The sequence below is a fragment of the Anas platyrhynchos genome, chromosome 16 (assembly GCF_047663525.1).
Source record: "Anas platyrhynchos isolate ZD024472 breed Pekin duck chromosome 16, IASCAAS_PekinDuck_T2T, whole genome shotgun sequence".
In the NCBI taxonomy this organism is placed as follows: Eukaryota; Metazoa; Chordata; class Aves; order Anseriformes; family Anatidae; genus Anas; species Anas platyrhynchos.
This window is the reverse complement of record NC_092602.1, coordinates 8,292,538-8,311,521: the sequence shown is the minus strand read 5'-3', so window position 1 is coordinate 8,311,521 and position 18,984 is coordinate 8,292,538. Positions and strand designations below refer to the sequence as shown.

Here is an 18,984-nt window from a genome sequence, read left to right as displayed (position 1 = left end):
AAAAGGAAAAACAAAAAACAACTAAAAATGAAACAAAAAGGTGACAACAACTGCTTCCATTTTCAATTCAAAATGTTTTCAGGAAGCTAAAAAAAAAAGCTAGAAGGCATTGCTGAAGAGGAGAACATATTGCTTGGAAAAGCCCTGTCATAAAAGCAATTCCACTGAATTTCAAATTGTTTAGGTTTGGGGTAAGAAGGAGTGTGGTGCAAAACAAATCCCTTCCAGAAATTTAGGTTTGCCTAAGTGGCACATAAATACCACCTCCGCCTGTATTGACCTCTGCACAGCGCTAATCAAGGCCACTGAAAGCAGAACACCATCCTGCAGACACAAGGACTACAGATTGCATGAGAAATGCTGACCAGATGCAGCAATGCCAAGGACCGTCAGTAAAATTACCTACAGAAATGATGGCAGATCCATCCCACCATCTCTCTCCCCCCTAATACTTCCAACATCAGCTTCACATAAGGATGTTCCCAGTAGTATAAGGAATATGAAGGCCCAAATGGCATTGCTGCGGCAACCCAGGATACAAGGACTCTTACCATCTCAAAAAGAACAGCTGCAGTCACTGCCATCCAGTGTAACTTGATTTCAAAGGCGGCGTTCAGGGAGAAATTGCCATGGTAATAACAACTGCACCACTCCAAACGGTCAGTGCGGTTATTCACATCCACATCGAGCGTCACTGTCCGCTGTTCAGGCACTGTGGCAGCTACGCAGCCAAGGGACAGGAGTACATTTAAAAGATGCATTCAAGAGAAGGTGGGAGATAGTATAAAAAAACAAACAAACAAACAAGGCAAACAAGCTATTTGACATGAATTTGTCCTCCCATTCCTCCCCATATGCTTTTGGGCTAGCAGAATAGTCCCAGAATGCTGCTCTTCTAATCAAAGAAGTTGAAAAAAACTGAAGGATTACTCAAATCAGGGGTCTGTGTCATATAATTACATTCCCAAGAAGCCAAAAGACATCTCAACTGCAATAAAGAGACAGAGCCAAGAGTCAAGTAGCTAATCAATAAGCAACTGGTGGCGTAAATAAAAATGTCTAGGCAACACCATCTCCTTCATATCCACAATTTGGCTTTTGTATTTCTGTGTCCCCACCAGAAATCACACAAGGGTGCTGTCAAACAGGGCAGGAGCATTCCAGGACTTTCCATAGGTAAAGAAGATTAGAAATTCAACTTCTTGTTTCTTTAATCCCATATCAATATCCCGTATTACCGCACTGCTAAAACTGCATATCCAACAGTTTTTCTAAAAGCAAGAAAAGTCAGCCAAGACTCATGCAGCAGTGTTAGAGTCACTGCAATACTTTCTGTTGCTTTGCAGCAAGTGCTGGGATAGTGCCCAAGATCCAGATCCCTTTGCGCCCTACACCCCAGCACCTCAGTGAAAGAAAATCTCAGGTATCAGGCAAAAAGAGTAACAAAAGCAAAGGAAGTGGAAGTGACCTGTCTGGTGTCATACAATGGAATGCAAGGTCAGGGACAAAATGCACATGTCCTGACTTTAAGTCCTGCTACGAATCATTGTCGTCACTTTCAACTTTTCTTCATATAAGAGAATAATTTAATATTTCTATAATACTAAAAACTGCCAGAAAACAAAGGGCAGCAATACAACTATTGAAAAAACTTTGCTTATTTATATTTTTTTAAATCTACATATGAGGACATAGCTATTTCTTGCTTAAATAGACACAGATGTACACCCGTTTATATGGTCTGCTTTTAAATGACTGTATTGTTTAATTGCTTAATGGCATTAAAAATGGTTGAGGTTCTTCCTCAAGGTAGATGGATCTATGGCACCTTGTCTGGAGACAGTTTTCAAGGTTAAAAGCAAATCTTTATATTGTCATTACTGCAGCTTAGAAGAAAAAATCCCCAAAAGAGTAAGTAAAACGGAAGAACATCACTCAGTTTTGTTTTTTAAAAAGTTCCCATTTGTCTTTGGGAAATTTATCATTTCTGAGTTTGTCTGATACAGTCAGACAGACCAGCATCTCATGATTCTCTTCTTCTTGCCCCTTTTCAGTGGGTTATCAATATAAAATAGAAGATCACAGTGCCAGTTCTGTAATGAAGTATGATACCCGTTTTGAGATGTTGGAAAGCAACATCCCAAAAGCTGTAAAGCAAAAGCAGCTTAGTCAGGTAGATGGCAGTCATTAGCTAAAAGGTCAGTGATAACACCACAGTCCAGTGTGTCTGAACTAGCACACTGTGAAGAATGAGCTCCCTGCTCCCTTAGACGGTTCCTTTTTCCAGATAATGGAACTTCCCCATTAGGGCTGGAGTCTGTTTCTCCATCTTGCCTGCAGCTGTAGTTCACAGGCAAAGCAACAGGAAGACAGTCCAGCCAGGTGAACTTATCAAAAAGACCTTACAAACTGAAGAGAAATATCCACAGATCTCTGAATTTAAAAGCTTCAGATTAAAATCAAATTGATTTTGATAGAAAAAACACCCCAGCTTCCAACGATCTGATTTTAAGAGAACTCACCTGCTTTCCAATTGACTTGTACTATCTAATTGACTTGTATTTAACTAATGATTTATTGAGTACATCGGAGAGGAGCAGGCAGGTTATTCTCCAGTCACAGACTACACTACATACATGACTACAATTGCTAGTGCATGCATTGCTATAAATCAAAAGGGACAAGATTAGGTGTATCACAGGTCAGACTTCCACTGAGAAGGGAAAGGGGACAATCACTGGGCAATAACAGGGGAATTGGGAGGGATACAGATTTTAAGAGATGCATGGAGCTTGTTCCAGAGCTCCCAATGCTTGCATGCAATTTTATGTCACAGCCTGACATTTAGGGAAGGTGGGGAGGGGAAGAAATAAAAACCACAACCAAATCAAAGCCAAGAGAGGAACAAATGAAGTCACGTGGACCAGAGGTCATCTGGGTTTAGTAAAGCTCGTTGCCTCAGATGAGCTGGTAAAGTTTTTTTTGGAATACTATTTTGAAGAGGGACAGCACAGAAACATCAGTTAAACCAGTTCCCTTTGTAAGAAAAAAGTTCCACACTGGGCTTTCCTCCAAGACACTGTTATTCCTGGAATAACAATGTGAGCAAACTGGAGACATTTTTCATTCATTCGAGGACTGCAGATTAGTTTAACAGCATTATGGACATAATTACAACCAAAATGAAAGGAGGGCTACTCATGTGTGTACTATGACACATGCTATGGGAATACACTGGTAAAGAAAAGGTGAGAGGCACCTTTCAGTCTTTACCCACTTCCCCAGGTGCAAGCTTACTTAGTCTCAAACTTCTCATTTCACAAAGGAGGGACAGACATAGAAAAGTGAAGTGGTTTTCTTGGCCTAAGAAGCAAAAAATTAAAGCAGGAGCAGGATCCGGCCCAAGCCCTCCAGCCTCCACAATGCTTTCAGATGCCAGCCTATGTTTAAGGCTTTGGCTCCGGCCAATCGTTGAGCTAATAAGGCTGGATACTGGCCAAGGCAACAGATTTATCGTGTGACAAGGAAAAATATCCTGCAAATGTTGGCTTCAGGGAATTAACCATTAGTTCAGAATTCCTATCTTTAATACTTTCCCACTTCTGATGCTGCCCCTCTTCAAACAAGGCTTTCAGAAATACACAAGGATTATTGTAACTTCAGATTTAAGAGATACTGCACAAGCAATATATCACTTCTCTTCAGAAGGTCAAATACACAAAACAAGAGAATAGCAGAATTTTCTTTTTATCCCTAAAAGCAATAGGCCTTTAAAAGATGTATCTAAATAAATCTGAAGCTGCAGTTCCATAGCAATGATTTTTCTGGTAATTTTAAACAGTGAAAAGGAAACAACAGCAAGTGACTCAGGCTGGCCTAGAAATGCAACAAAAAGATGACAAAGCAACAGAGTCAAACATGCACCCAGTATGTTTCACAGGCTGTGGTGGTGTTATGCTTCACACATTACAAAATTTCAGATATTACAATGGTAACTTGTCCAGCAGCATCATTATCTTTGATATGCAAGCCCTACTGCTTCCAAAGTGCAGGGATCATTTGTAGCTCAGCTTCCCAGGCTTTAATATAAGGAGTCTGTCTATAAATGATTCAGACTAGTCAAGAAGCCTTCAGCACTGCATCACAGAAAGTTTCTCTAACACATCTGGGTATCACTGGGACTTCCCAATGAGAAGCAATTAAGCATGTCATTTTAGGTACAGTTTGCTTGCTCTGCTGTTCTCACAACTTATCCCTCCATGCTCATCACAGGCTGTGAACAATCTGTCTGGATCTACAAAGAGACAGGTTACTGTCACCCTGCAGAATTCAGAGATGACGACATGGTGGGGAAATTCAGGAGTAACAATGTATTTATTTATTTTTAAAGTCCACTACTCAGAAGCAAAATTGTCCTGCTCAGCCAGTGAAACACACCTCAGATCCATAAGAACAAGTTTACCAGCTGGTAAACAGGTAAAGTTTACAAGACACATGCAAGGCCAGCATGAAATTTGCAGCTTTATTGCTGGTCCACGTGAGATCATACCCTTGGCTGGCTGCTCTTCCCCCTTCAAACTATCCCCTTGAACTTCCCCAGCTGTCACCTGTGCTGTGCATCTACCTAATAGTGCAGCTGCCTGGCTCCGTCCTCCGAAACTGCGGCTAAAGGAACTGTGCCTACTTGCATAGGAGGCTGGGCGGCTGGGCAGCCAGGGCAGGAAAAACGCTGGGATTTCCGAGTGCAGGAGCTCTTCTGCCACAAACGCCACCTCAAACCATTTCCTCTGGAAGGCGGAGAAGTCATCCATAGCAGCTGTGTGCCACATGGCAGGCTGCTGCATGCCCACTGAACAAAAAGCAAGGGGAAGGACAGATGACTGTTAGAAACAAGTACTCAAGATCAAGAAAGAGAAGTTGCTCTTTCTAAAAATAGGGAAGGAAAAAAAAATAGGTCATGTCTACGTATTTTTTTCTTTTTAAATAATATTCCTGAAGTCTAAACATCCTTGATACTCTTTAGAGTACTGTTTTTGGTTGCTCCCAAAGTGCATTTCTGCTGCAGCACCCGTAAGAATCAAGAAAAAATAGCAATTATGCAAAGTAGTAATGAGGAACATCTTGTAACACAATTCTGACCTCGGTCAGGTTCTTTGTCCACAACAATCTTGTAAAAATAAAAGCCATAAATAAAGGTTCGCAAAGCTTCTCCGGATGCATGGACAATCAGCTGCTCTTCTAGCATTTTCTGAACAACAAAAAAGAAGAACAGAACAACACAATGGGAAAGGAGAAGTCATTCTTTCAGTTACATAAAAGGGTACAATAGCACATTAGGAAATCACGGATTTTTTTTGGTATCTTTTTGTCCAGATATGTGCCTCAGAAGAATACCATCGATGTTATCTCTTGATTATCAGTAAATGTAGCAAGCCCTTAACTCCTGGAGAAATCTTACTTGAACTTTCCACAGTTGTCTGCCTTCCTCCTTCACACTGCTCTGGTTATATAGATGGATTTATAGGAAGGTAAGAGGTCAGAAACATTCTAGGTTCTTTGCTAATTGATATGGGATCTCATAAGAAGAATGAACATCAGAACACTTCCAACCATCTACAATAACACAGTTCAGAGAAAAAAATTCGTGGACACAAGCAGTTTATCTTGCACATACAGTGTGTATACTTCAGCATCCATAAGAGAGAGGTTATATGCTGCTTATATATGATCAATTTACGAAGAAATTCATTACCTAAACTAATTACCAGAAGAAAAACCTAACAAACTAAAAATCACACTAGTGCCTTGTCGTTCTTACCCAATGGAGAGTTTGTGGTAACTAGTAGTTAAACGGAGATTTATGCAGAACTGTCACCACGTATATATTATTTTTCCACTCATATATTACTACCAAAGAACGCGTTGCAGCTTTGTGATAGGGAATCCAAAAACTTCAAACTATTCAAGAAAAAATGATTTTGCTAGGATATAAATCAAGTAGCACTAGGGAATGCGCATTTATTGTAATTTCCATCACAAACTAATATCTAGCATCTACGAGGTGTAGAAAATTTTGGTGAAGACAACACAGAAAATAACTTCTATCATGACCTCACATTCTGATGAAAACATTTTTCAATACCTATCAACAAGAGGATTTTAATGAGAAACAAGAATTATTGCTATGCTTTCCTCTACGGTTCTACTTTCTTCACAGAGCAGGGTATTTTTAGCCCTCCCTATAGCCCATGAGAGTTCCCTTACCTGCATTATGTCAATCGCCATGGCTTGCGTTTGCACACCTTCCACATTATTCACCAGCCAGTGTACAACTTCTGCACTGATGAAACAGTACGGCGAGAGGCCCTTCTGTTCAGAGAGCAGTTGTATCCCTGTGCTGAATCACAGCAAGTCAAACATGTTAACAGCCTGATTGACAGTTCTTGTAAGTTACAAAAACAAAAATCACTGTTAGGAAAAAAAAAAAAAAAAAGGATAAAGATACAGGACAAGAAGTGCATGATGCCTCCAAAGTAAAATATCATTAGTTTCTGATAAGACAAAGGGCTGACATCGACAGCATTTCGGTGTTACTCTCACTAAGAATTCTTGCTTTGGCAAGACCAGGATTCTAACAATTGAAGTCTCTGCTGCACTACTAGTACCTCAATGCCTATAAAGTTCCATGCTGGAGAAACTGGAATTGAGTAACAAAATGAAGCTGAATTAACTCTTCCATAGCTGACAGGGGCTCTCTTCTAAGTGACTCCATGCCTCATATTCCTCTTACAAAACTTCCAGACAGATGTTAAACCTATTTAGATTAAAAACATACAAACAAACAACTTACGTGGGATGTTTCATGGCTTCAAGAATCTCTATCAAGGTGGAGGAGGAAGTCAGAGAACTTGCTGTACACTGCTGGGAGCTGGGAAATAAACAAAAGCATGTTCAAAAACCATGGCAGCTGTCAGATTTGCTCAAATATGTGCACTTCAGAAAAATACTCTCTCTTCTGAACAATGACTTTGCCACCACATTTGTTTCCTTTTTCATCTTAATAGGGACAAAAAAGAGGCATTAATCTATTTTCTTCCCTTGAGGTTGTAAGGTCATTGCTATACTGACCCAATTCACACATACGGGATGAAGCCATATGACAGCAAATATTCTGAAGTTGCCTTTGTAAAAAAAAAAAAAAAAAAAAAAAAAAAAAAAAACACACACACAAAAACCACTTTAATATACAACCGCAGGAAGCAGGTGCTAATATAGTTTATTTTTAATATTGCTTCCTCCCCGGTGTCTCGCCTCCAGGTTGGAACCTCCTGGATTTCATCAACCTACTACATCTCATTAGGCCCGCAGGGCCCCCTTTTGCTAAACAGACAGAAGACAGCTATCGATTTTGGTCTTATGCTAACAGATTTCAGATATGGAATTTCTTCATTCTTCATTTCTGGAAGAATGAAGATCTTTCTTGGGGGTGGAGAAATCAGGCCTTGTGTTCATTTAATTCTGGAAAACTGGGTTGCAAGGCTTATTTTTACTACTGCTCTTTCTGCAAGCAAAAATGCTGCAGCAAGGTCTTGTGACAAGTGCCTTATAGTGCTGACAGACACAGCACATCTTGTTCTCAGGTTCCCATTTAAGTGCCCATTCCTCAACACCAGAAAGGGGAATGTACTGAACAGAACTGCAGTTTAGCACTGCTGTGCTCTTCTCACCCGCCCTCTGCAGTGCCAGCTGTGACATATCCTGGGTCTGCTACGTTCTGGGAACTTCCCAAGTTCTGAGCGTTGCCCCTGTCAGCTGACTGCCCTGTGTTTATCAAGGTGTTACCATCTGTGGTTGCAGGAACTGATTGATCTATAGAGACCTGCAAGAAGTAAACATAGCAACACATTTATGAAGTTTATGATGTAATATTTTCCCCATTTCTTTTCTACCTTTCCCCCCAGTCTTCACCTCAGCTTAAGTCTGTTAATGACAAGCACCACTATAAAGCAAGCACAAGCATATACAGAAAGGATAAATGCATTCGTACTTCTGTTATCACTACAGTGCTACTGACGAACACAAAATTCATCACATCAGTATTCCATGGTGGCCCCAGTAAAAATGAGGATCACCAACCCCACAACAGAACTAGCAATGCTAGTCCTAACCTGACATTTTCAACTTGAATGAATAAGTGTCATTATAAACATGCAATGGACAGAACAGGAAACTTAGTCACTACGAGAAAGTAGTAAGCAGTTAGAGAAAATAGTTTCAACTCCAACTCTGAGAAAAATATGCAAATGTAACACACAGAATACAAGTTTCATAATGCACAAAATCAGCTCATCTTCCTTCCTTTCTTAGGGTAGTACCAGGAGGCTGGTTGGCACCCACCCACACCTGTGTCACTGAGACAACAAGAACATTTTCCTCCCGCAGGAACGGTTGCACTATTCCACGGTAGACTGAATAGTTCAAAAAATTAACATAAAATCATTTCAGAAAGAACATGAAAGATTCACAAAGTACAGTCTGTAATTGCCATCTGTCATTAACACGTATGGCTTGGGAAAGGCATATTATATAAAAGCTAGAGAGGTGGGGGAGAGGAATATGAACAGCAGAGTAACTTAGCAACTCAAGTCGGTGTAAATATGAGGGCTGATCTGCCATGATGAATCCACAGCACATGCACAGCTAAAAATCACAAGCCTGGTAGTTTGACTTACAGGTCTGATAGCCAGACCAGAGTCCTTTAGTCATTCCTTTTCTCACATCCCAGTGATCTCTCACACTCGCTTTTTGGGCAGCCAAAAAGGGCAAATGCTTACATGGAATCTGCAGTCCCTACATCCAGCTAAAGCCACTCTCCCTTCTCAGAGCTCACTTCAACCAGCAATATTTTTTTACGTTTACACTGCATTATTGGTAACTTTTAACTGGTTTTAAGCATATAAACAGCTTCTGTCATAACGGCTCGTTTAAACCAAGACAAAAATTGTGTTTTCAGCCCTCAGTTGTTTAAGGACCCAAGGACACAATTCGATTTGATTTGACCTCTTCAAAGCCACCTGTCAGTCAAATACCACACAAGAAACTTGGATGAGAATGAGGTAAGTAAGCTGTCATCACTTAGTTTAGCAAGGGAAGTTGAAAAACAGTACTTACTGAAACACAAAAAAGAGAAGCTTCAGTAGTTGACAAGACAGTACTGCAAAGGACAGTAATGCAGGGCACATGAATATCCAAAGCACACCAAAAACACTAAGTGGTAGAAGGAAAGTCACATCCTCCACCAACAGTCACTGTGTTCTTTAAATGCTGTGCATCTCCCTTTCAACAAGCAGATCTGAAAACTAGCACAGGGTCCCCAAGTTGCAAGCTCAGGACAACTAATGCTCTCCATTGCCTCAGTCCAAAAGCCAGAGATGACAAGACTCCATTCAAAACTAACCTGTGAGTAGAAGGTTGATGTTGTGCGTGGGCTGCGAACAAAATCCATAAAGAAGGCCCCATCCTGAAGGCATCAGAGGAAGTCGCCCCATTAATGGCAACAGGAACAAGGAGATGAACAAAAGCAAATACAAGGTTGTGCAAGTATGAAATGACCACAGAGAGAAAGCAAGCGGAGAATGCAAATCCCCAACAGACCAAGAATGTCAGGTACACCAGAGTGCAGAGAATCAGGAGTTACACACGTACCCTTGCTTTCTCTCTCTGTACCAAGATATCATTCTTCCTTAGCACAGATGCTTTTCTGAAGTTTTGAAAACCACACTGATCAGAAGCCAATTCAAAACCATGGCCTTCCCTCCACACTTTATATGAGAAAGACTTGGGCTCTAAAGTAAGTGGGTTTTCACCCCAAATGCAAAGCTGAACATTGATACAGAAAATTGCAGAACGATGTGCAATGACGTATTCAAAGAAGGCCAACTTTTTTCTAGTCTGACAGTCATTCAAACGATACAGAGGGAGAAGCAAAGAAACTCTTTTCAGGAAGCATACTCTTCCTGTCAAATGCAGGTCTCGTACGGTGCAACGGAAAAGGAAGAAAAATCCATCACAACGATCTTTCCAACACTGTGTTTAATACTTCATGCAAAATTAAACAGGCACTGCCTATGCTATATGTTTCCTGCCTACTTATGAACCCTGGATGAATTTATCCCCTGCTGCTATTCAAAGGTATGTCAAGATTCTCTTATCCAAGACAATACAGTGAAATTTGACTAGATTTTAATTCTCTATTTGGAATTTTTTGTTCTGTTCCCTAGGCAAAATATTTTGTCTAGATTGCAATTCAGAGGATGCTTACCCTGGTACATATGCCAGGGTTACACAGCTGGCAATTTACACAGAGCAGAAAGAGAGCCAGGCAAACTGTATCCATCAGGACAAGACTCCCCAAACAGATTATGCATCAAGCTAACTTATTGAATTAAAACACTACGTATTGCCCAGTAACTGGCTGAAGTGACTGGTCAGTTATACTCTGAAACAGAGACGAGGTGGAGCCAGTGGCTCAGTTTTGTTTTGGAACAACTCCAACATTGAACAACATCTTCGAAAAGCCCTTGCTCCCTTGGCTGCTGACAGAGCACACAGCTGTGACAATTTGTCAGTGTTTGGACTGCAAGTCTCCAGACAGCAAATAGGCCTACCCATTCTGATGGGCCCTAAGAGGATTGTGTGCCCTGGAGGCACAAGGCACACACTTGCTGATGTTTCCAAGTGAGCACAAGGTTGCCTGGTAAGGCTACCTCTCCACTGGAACCTTTCCAACAAGTGAGAGCCATCAGTTTGGACACCACAACTGCTTCCTTCCAAGTCCTTATGTGAAAATACTTACAGGAGTATTTACCAGAACAGCGTGAAATCTTTCAATTAATAATGCACTCTTAGAGATTGTACAGTTACTCCTTCAGAGAAGTTTCTGAACATAGTTACTTTTAAAATTAGAGGAAAGAGCACTTTTTTCAATAGTATTTACTAATAGTACAAGGCCTGCTACATTGTTTCTAGCATGCTAATGTGCCAGTACATCTGGACATTGCTAAGAGACAATTTTGACTTTTTTTTTTCCCTCTGCAATGCAGAGCTACTCCACATAGCATTCCTTCTGTCCTGTGTCCTACATGTAATTTTCACCAGTTTTAGTGGTAGAAAGAGACACTTAGAATTTCTGTATTTAAAGAGGGAAGTTTGATGAGATGATTTTCCAAAATGGCAGAAGAGGAAAACTCAAAGCCTGAATTATGATCTGGAAGTTTGCAAACATGTCTTTAAAGTCAATTTCTGCACTTACTTTTTCCAAGTGAAAGATTACCTGCTACTGATCTCACCCGCGTTTTGGAAATACTCTCATTCAACAAATAATGCCTATTATAAAGATGACTGCAGTTACTCTATCATTTCAGCTACTGGTATCCCAGTCTCCAGAATATTCCAACACTTATCCCTGATGGTGGCACAAAAGGTTGGAGGTTGAAACACTAGATGCTAGAGAAAAATTCTGAAAGCGACTGCTAACTATCTAGACAGTCGATAGCACGGAATACAAAAACTTTTCTTTTGCAATACTTCAGTTGTTGCACCCAAAGATTGGTCATACTTTTAAGACTAGTATCTTCATTCAATTCCTTGTTACTCTTGCTGAAAAGACCTCCACACCATAATACAGAAAAACTATCAATTATTTCTGGTTGGACCTGGGAGGTGGAGTTTTGCCTTTCAAGACAGTTGCCAGGAAGGCTGAGAAATAGCACAGCCCTTTTTTTAAGCCACTGAAGAAAGCTCCAGGAAGACAGTCTTCTCCAGCCTGGAGCCCAGCCAGTGAAGGCATGACACTTAATTCATAGCCCAGGAACACATCATCTCCTCTAAACAGAAGCAAGCAATTGGAGTTTCTGCTGTTAGAATTCCACTGGAGCTTCAACAGTCATGGTCTAGAACATAACTCTGCTCTGAAAGAAAGCCACCATGTAGATACAGGCTACACTGTACTACTTAATCTAAAATGAAACCCTGACTGAAACGAAGTGTGCTGCCAGAAAAAGAAATAGACTAATTACCAAATACCATTTAAATTAGCAAAGCATAAACAAATGCTGAGATAGTATGCCAGGGATTTAATCAGTGATGAAGAACTGAAGGATGGTTGTACCCCAACTTCTCTTTATGACTTCACACACAAAGGAGTGTGAAGTTCTCTTATCTGAGAAAATCTTATGTCAAAATAGACCATAAAGACCATAGTCTTTACCTTACGAGGGCTGTCCATATAGGTTGGTGTGATAGCAATGCTCCCGCTATCTGAAGGCTGACCTGAGCTCTTTCCAGAAAGCATTGCTGCTTGCTGCTCCCCCAGAGTCCTAAAACAAAGGCAGAAATCCAGAGTTTGTTCAAACATTGTCAGCTTCTGTCTGAAGGCAAGTGTTGCAGATGGGTATTACTGTATTTTCATCCGTTTGCTTCACCACACTCTGTAGCACAGAGACAATCCAGTGTTTTTTAAGTACTGCTTACTCCACATAAACACAAACCCTTGAACTTACTCAGTTTTCTTACCAGTAAAATTATTAAAATATCAACAATGTTTTAAAATTGTGTTTTCAGCATATCTGGTGTTAGTACTCTGAGTTTCTTTGGACTGTTCTAGATCTGTACTGAAAAAGAATTTCAGAAGTTTCACAGGCATTTCAATAACTGTCATCAGTACACAGAAGATATTTTCTTTAGGCTATATTAATTACCAAATGTTTATATTGAGCCTACTCTACTGATGCTGTGCACACATATTCCAGTTAAGCTCTTATATGGATATAACTGTAATAGCAAATCAGAAAGGGATGAAATCTTATATGTGATGAACTGAGATGCTACACTGAAAGGAACTCCTTCTAAATTACTAGACGTGAACTTCTATAGTCACCTTGTTCCTTCCCAGTCTCTGGTAATCGTTCTACCATGGAAATAGAATGAAGTAGCTGGAAAAGCACAGTATGCCCCCATCTCTACCACAAGGTTAGTGAAGAAGTAAGATCTCCCACCCCGTTTTTCAATGCAAAGTTCCCCCAGTCTGCCTTAGTCAGTTCAGGTGGAAGATATGTAGTAAGGATATTTTAGAGCTCTTCACACAGTCTTATTGTACAGACTCACTTCTGACTAGCTTCCATCTCCAGCAGAGCAGAGAGTGCTGAGGTTCCCTTCTTCCCAATGGGAGGCCCAGACTGCTCCAGAGAGTGCGTGGGAATTGGACCAGCAATCTGCAAGCCTTTCATGGCAGACCCTTTCTAACACAGGAAAAATAAAATCACAGACTTAGTCAAACTAGGCTTAACTAATAAGCAAGAACACAATACCCCACATCATCAGAGGTTTATTAGGAAAACTTTAAAAAGGGAGCTAGCCACAAGTGCACAAGAAGTGGACCAGTCTGGTGTTTTGTATGGATGCCATTATCAAAATAAAGCAGGTATTGTTCTGGTAATAAGACGGTTTTGCTCTGAAATAAGTCATCCCATTCAGTGTGTGAATTTGAAGAGAATTTGATACACATTAACCCATTTCTCCTGATCCTCTTAAAACTACTGTTTAACAAGAACTCACCTGTATGGCTCTCTTTTCACTATCCTCTTCCTAAGCCTGCAGCACACAGCCAATTCAGCTAGGAAAAGTTACCAGCTTCACTCCCTCACAGATCTTTTTTCACCAATGATATGCATCACAATCTGCAGTGCATTCGGACTAACCACAACCACTGCACAAAGCGATGCACTCTTGCAAAAAGATGGCACCAGATTTGTGCTAAGGACAGACCAGCTGGGTAAGGCACAGGTATGCTGTACAGCAGAGGTGGCCTCACTGAGTGAGAAGGAACTCAATGAGTTCCAATTCTGGTGCCAGATGCAGCAGCATGATATACCCATTTCTGGCAACTGTAATTAATTTGATTAGTTCAGTAGCAGTAAGGTGCTAATATGGCCATATCATTTCAGATTTGAAATAGTCTATCAGTCAGCATGGCACTGTGCTGTACAGCCAGGTGCACACATACACGCACATTTACCCCAACTTGCTTGGGGTTGTCTTAGGTATCTCTGCTAATGCTTCATTAGATTACGCAGAGAAACTAAAAGGATGACAAAGAGGACAAAGGCACCTTCAGCTTCTCACCCAACTAAAAGTTGACTCACTCGAATCATTCGATCAGATCGATGGCGTCGACGAATGCGGTTCAAACCTTCCACAAAGCGAATGAATCCATCTAGGAGCTGCCACTCTTCCTCATCAGAACGGGGCTTATCTCCATACACATCACAGTGCACTTCTCCTTCCATAATGCGCTTTGTGGCACTGATGCAGGCAGGCAGAAGGAGAAAGCGAGTCCTCCAAAATTTCAGTGATTCAATGAGGCTAAAGGAAGGAATGTGGAAGACATGACAGTTCAGTACAGCTTCTTATGAAGGATTTTACAGTAAGTGAAATATCTATCTATCTATCAGCTGTGTATTTCAGCAAGTAAACATCTCATTCTGCTATCCCCCGTGTGACTAGCGGCAGACATGCAATGGAGTGGTCAGCAAAATGAATACCACTGGGAAGTACTGCAACACAAAGAAAATGTGAATGAGGAGAGAAAACAAGGCCATCTTCAGAATAACTGTATCATGGGAATATATTTTGTTTTCTGTAAAAGGTAGGCTACAAAGGCTTTTTCTCCAAAAACAAGCAAAGAAAAAGGGATGTCAGAGGTATAATATTAGAACAGCAAGCATTTTGGTTGAGAAACAAAAATAAACAGACACAAACACTGGTCTCACTCAGAGAAGATATCAAAAAAGCTATTGACACTAATGGAGACATCCCACTAACAAGAAGACCTGCTCCATATAGCTTGCAAGTAGTGCTACAGTTAAGCTAGGCCTAGGATTAAAGCAAGTGTCCATCAGATTCAAAACTAAATGGAAGTTTTGAGTCAGATCCAGAAATGAGTAAGTAGCCAAGAAAAACATGTGTAGGGTACAAAATGCCCCCATATTTTTTTGCATTTGTAGCAGAGAAAAAAAAAGTTTGTGCTTAATTTTGCTATCCAGCGTTTGCACCAAAGATTGGATAACGCAAAAACTGCACTGAGTAAGACTCCTACAGAGGTAAGAGCTGTTAGCTGCATACTAGTGAAAGCAGGCCAGTTACTCTCCCTGGAGTACTGAGCATTTGTAGGTTGAACTTGTTGAAGAAATTTTAGGTCAAAATGGAAAAGAGGAAATTAGGACACAGAACAGCCTGGATGGAAAAGGAAACCTCACCTGAAATCCTCTGAACCAGCAGAGCAGATATACTGATCCAAGTAATTCCACTTGTACTCTTCTAGTCTCTCGTGGGAAAATTCTACCCAGCAAGAGACAAATTCAGAGTCAGAGTGTGAGGGGCACAAGCTGTAAGTGTAGTTTATCTGAGCAGATTCATAAGGATACCTAAAAAAGACAACACAAACGTTAGCATCAGCATTACCAATGACAGTGTTGCTCTTTCTTCTAAAGAGGGAGAAGTCTACATATTACAATCTTTCAAGTCCAGGCAGCTGGAAAAGCACCCTCATCTGAACATTAGTGAACAGTTCAACCATAGAGATACTCACTTTGGCAGGTATCGAGTCACAGTAATTATTTTGTCTTTTAATGTTACTTTGTGGAAAGTACGGCCCATGCTCAGCCAGTACTGATCTTCTTCCTCAGGCCGATTTCTTGATACAAGACCTAGTTGTAGGAAGCAAAACACACAGACTTTTAGCTTACTGGACTAGTCAAAACTTTGTCAACAAACTGTACCTATCGAAAGAGACTCTAGAACCACGTTTCTGAACTCAAACTAAAAGCCATCTTTCGGTCCACATTTTTATGGGACACGTGCACAACTAGCCTTCTGTTCTTACAGTTAACAACATTTGCTAATATTACAACCAAAGAAAGGCATTCACAATTCATACACCACCAATACAGATCTTCTCTGGGCAGGACAACTAGCAAACAGACAACACAAAATGTTGAGAAACGGGTGGCTACAATGGGAGGTCAGGTCCACTTTCCCTTCCTCCCTGTCCTTCCTTTCTGGAACTAACTGCTACAAAAGAAGCCTTTCTGCTCATTCCCAAACCAATGAATAACAACTACATCCTATTTGTGTGTATTCTCTGCCCTATAAGCACTGTATCACTCTTACTTGTCTGGAGAATACCCAGAAAAAGTCTGAAGTCAAACAGTAAACCAGATTCCTTCAACTGAATGTGAGACCATCTCATCCCACTTCCATTCCTCCGCAGTTTAACTATGTTTAGCTGAGTCATGGACAATAAAGTTTTACTTGCCTATCTGAGACTGCTTTCACAGATATTTTAATGTTCAGAAAAGGCTTCTAGATTAACTTTCAGATACTTACATTTTGGAGTTTTGGGTCTGTCTTCCAACAGAGACGTGCCTGCCCTACAGTCATCAAGTGAATTATGTTTAAGATGGCTTGAGTGCAGTTTGGGTGAACACATATTTAATTTGGGTTCCCCATCATGAATATGAGGCCAATTTCTTACTACATTTCCAAAACCCTGCAGCTGTTCCTTCATGGTGCAAGCTTATTGTTTATGCTGAGCCCAGATCAGGCTGTCTGCCACCAAAGGCTTCAATGAGCATCTATGCCTAAGTCATGGAGGTTACTGGCCTTGGCAGAAGGACAGAAAGATAACAAATTTAATTCTTAATCCCAAGTCACTCACCTCGACTGTAAAGGGGACTGCTGCTGAGTGGGGGTGGCACAGTTGTGGCTGGTTTCTGTGGTTTGGATTGCACGATAATTTGATAGCCTTGCATGAGACGCTGACAAATGAACTCCTCAAACACTTGCTGGGCTGTCATCTGCACTCCTTCCTCATCTCGCCTGAACACAAAGGTTAAGAAGGAGACTAGAATAAGGAAGCTGACCACACACCTATTCTTAGCTCTGCGTTTCCTAATTGAGGATTTATCCCTGCCCTGGGCCCTGTGCAAGTGAAGCCCTCTGCCTGTGAAAACCAACCTGCAGGAAGAGGAGAGAATAATGGGTGGGGACTCTTCTGTTTAAAATAGGTGATGATAAGCTGTCTGACAATAGTTATTAATGCCTTTGAAAGCAGTTTTTAAACCAGGAGCAGACACAAAGTCCAAAAGATTTGCTTACAACCAGTGTTAAACTTCCAATAAATATATCACTGATCACTTCTACAGCACTTTATAGAGAATCTCAGTGCAGTTCATAAATGTTCAGCACAGCTCAGGACTGTGGGTGTGCAGGCAGTACTCCATCCTCTCCCACAGCGGGAAGTCTGGAGCTGAGAGAGATTAAAAGACAGTTCAAACACCAACCAGCAGCAAGCATGAGTAGAGACTTGACATCACTACGCCATGCTCTTACAACTACTTCCTCTCTTGAACTTTGCCCTCCTGCTACAAAGGGACATTTATTTTTTTCTGCTTTGTCTTTAATCTTACTATTTCCTATGTGCTTCAATCACCCTGACTAATATTTTGGTTTGTTCACCCAAACCAGCAACGTGCACAAATCTTTCTGATGTCTTAACAATCACGGAAAATTTGAAAGATGTTTAAAAAGATAAAACAGCTTCAGGGAAGAAAAAAATACCAGTTGAAAAACAGTTACCAGAGACCTCCAACAGAAGCCAAGAAATTATATTTATCCCGCTAATGCTATTTTCCTCCAAGATTCTTTAAACTAAATAACCCTGAAAGTGGTGATAAACACCTTAAGTACTATAAGTACATGTGCATTTGTTCATCCAGTTTCCAAAATACTTCACAGAAAACAGATTAACAAAGATGATAGCTCCAGGTTGATTTTTTTTTTGATTAAAATACAACAGAGCATGAAAAGAGAAGTCAAGTTTTGTACATAAACTATCTCTAACAAGATATAGAACATAATACTGTCATATGGTAACATCAGAAAAGGTGCAAAGTTACCACCGAAATGAGAAAAATTGAAGTATTCTGCTGCCAGTTATGTAACCAACTCATCTTTCTCTTGTATAAACTTCAAAGTGTTTCTCTCCTATCAACTGCACCTTAAACACTTTTGACTCAATGCAAGGTACTTCACAAAAAAAAAAAAAGTGCTGGCCAAACCTGTCAATGTCAGCTTCTGGGAGGAGATCGTAGCAACCCTCAGTGTAATCATTCTGCAGACTCTGACGGTCGGGGAAGTAGTCCGTGGTAAGAGGGAGACATGCCGGAGTAGTGAGGGATTTCCAATCCACTCCAACTGTACAACAGAAGCCTGGCACTACGGGGGGAGCAGACAGTGTCAGAACTGCCTCGTTGCATCATTGGGGGAAGACAATGGGGGCATATATGGTCACCCATGAAAAAACAGGGTGCAGTGGGAGATGAAAATAATGTGTGAAGTGGAATGTTAGAAAGAATGAAGGACAAGTACGGAGTTGGCAAAAAGACAACAGGGACAAAAAGGAGGCAGAATGGGAAGGAAAAATAAAAGTAAAACAGGAAAAAGGGAGGGAGAGAAAGAGACAGAGTTTGTTAAACAATGCAGTGCACATGCTAATTCAATCCCATCATGCAAATAGCATTCAACGTTAATGCATTTAATTTTCTGTTGATTTAAAGCTAGAACCAACATAGCCACTGCTCTGTCAAAATTACAGCAAGTCAGGTGCATTTACACATTATTAATAAAAAAGATGAACATTTCAAATCTAAACCAGAAAATCAGACCAGCTTTGCATCCTAGACAATTGCAGAAGGAGCTGGGGATGAGCAGAGAAAGAATGACAGACCAGCCTCTTTCCAGAATAATACAACAGTGGAAAAGGGAGTTTTTTTACAGTTATAAAACCAGAAGACAGATAGAGGGAATAGGAAGACCAGAAAAATAATAATTCGCAAAACAATCCTTTTCCACACTCTTTTCTAGAAA

General features: G+C 40.7%; 1 protein-coding gene across 11 annotated transcripts in view; it reads right to left on the bottom strand.

The window, feature by feature from the left end:
• The window catches only part of DEPDC5 (DEP domain containing 5, GATOR1 subcomplex subunit), a 46,551-nt gene that overhangs the window by 4,494 nt on the left and 23,073 nt on the right, over positions 1-18,984 (bottom strand). For 3 of the 11 annotated variants that reach the window (XM_027469685.3, XM_027469686.3, XM_038187168.2), the window contains exons 26-39: positions 18,177-18,360; positions 16,775-16,935; positions 15,647-15,764; positions 15,315-15,482; positions 14,202-14,421; positions 13,165-13,298; positions 12,269-12,377; positions 9,458-9,520; positions 7,728-7,879; positions 6,851-6,928; positions 6,265-6,397; positions 5,140-5,248; positions 4,625-4,849; positions 552-721 (exon numbers count right to left, since the gene is read on the bottom strand). In XM_027469685.3, the coding sequence (XP_027325486.1) occupies positions 552-721; positions 4,625-4,849; positions 5,140-5,248; positions 6,265-6,397; positions 6,851-6,928; positions 7,728-7,879; positions 9,458-9,520; positions 12,269-12,377; positions 13,165-13,298; positions 14,202-14,421; positions 15,315-15,482; positions 15,647-15,764; positions 16,775-16,935; positions 18,177-18,360 (2,024 nt within the window). The remainder of the gene's footprint in view (positions 1-551; positions 722-4,624; positions 4,850-5,139; positions 5,249-6,264; positions 6,398-6,850; positions 6,929-7,727; positions 7,880-9,457; positions 9,521-12,268; positions 12,378-13,164; positions 13,299-14,201; positions 14,422-15,314; positions 15,483-15,646; positions 15,765-16,774; positions 16,936-18,176; positions 18,361-18,984) is intronic. The other 8 variants (XM_027469687.3, XM_027469688.3, XM_027469690.3 and 5 more) reach the window with 5 other exon arrangements.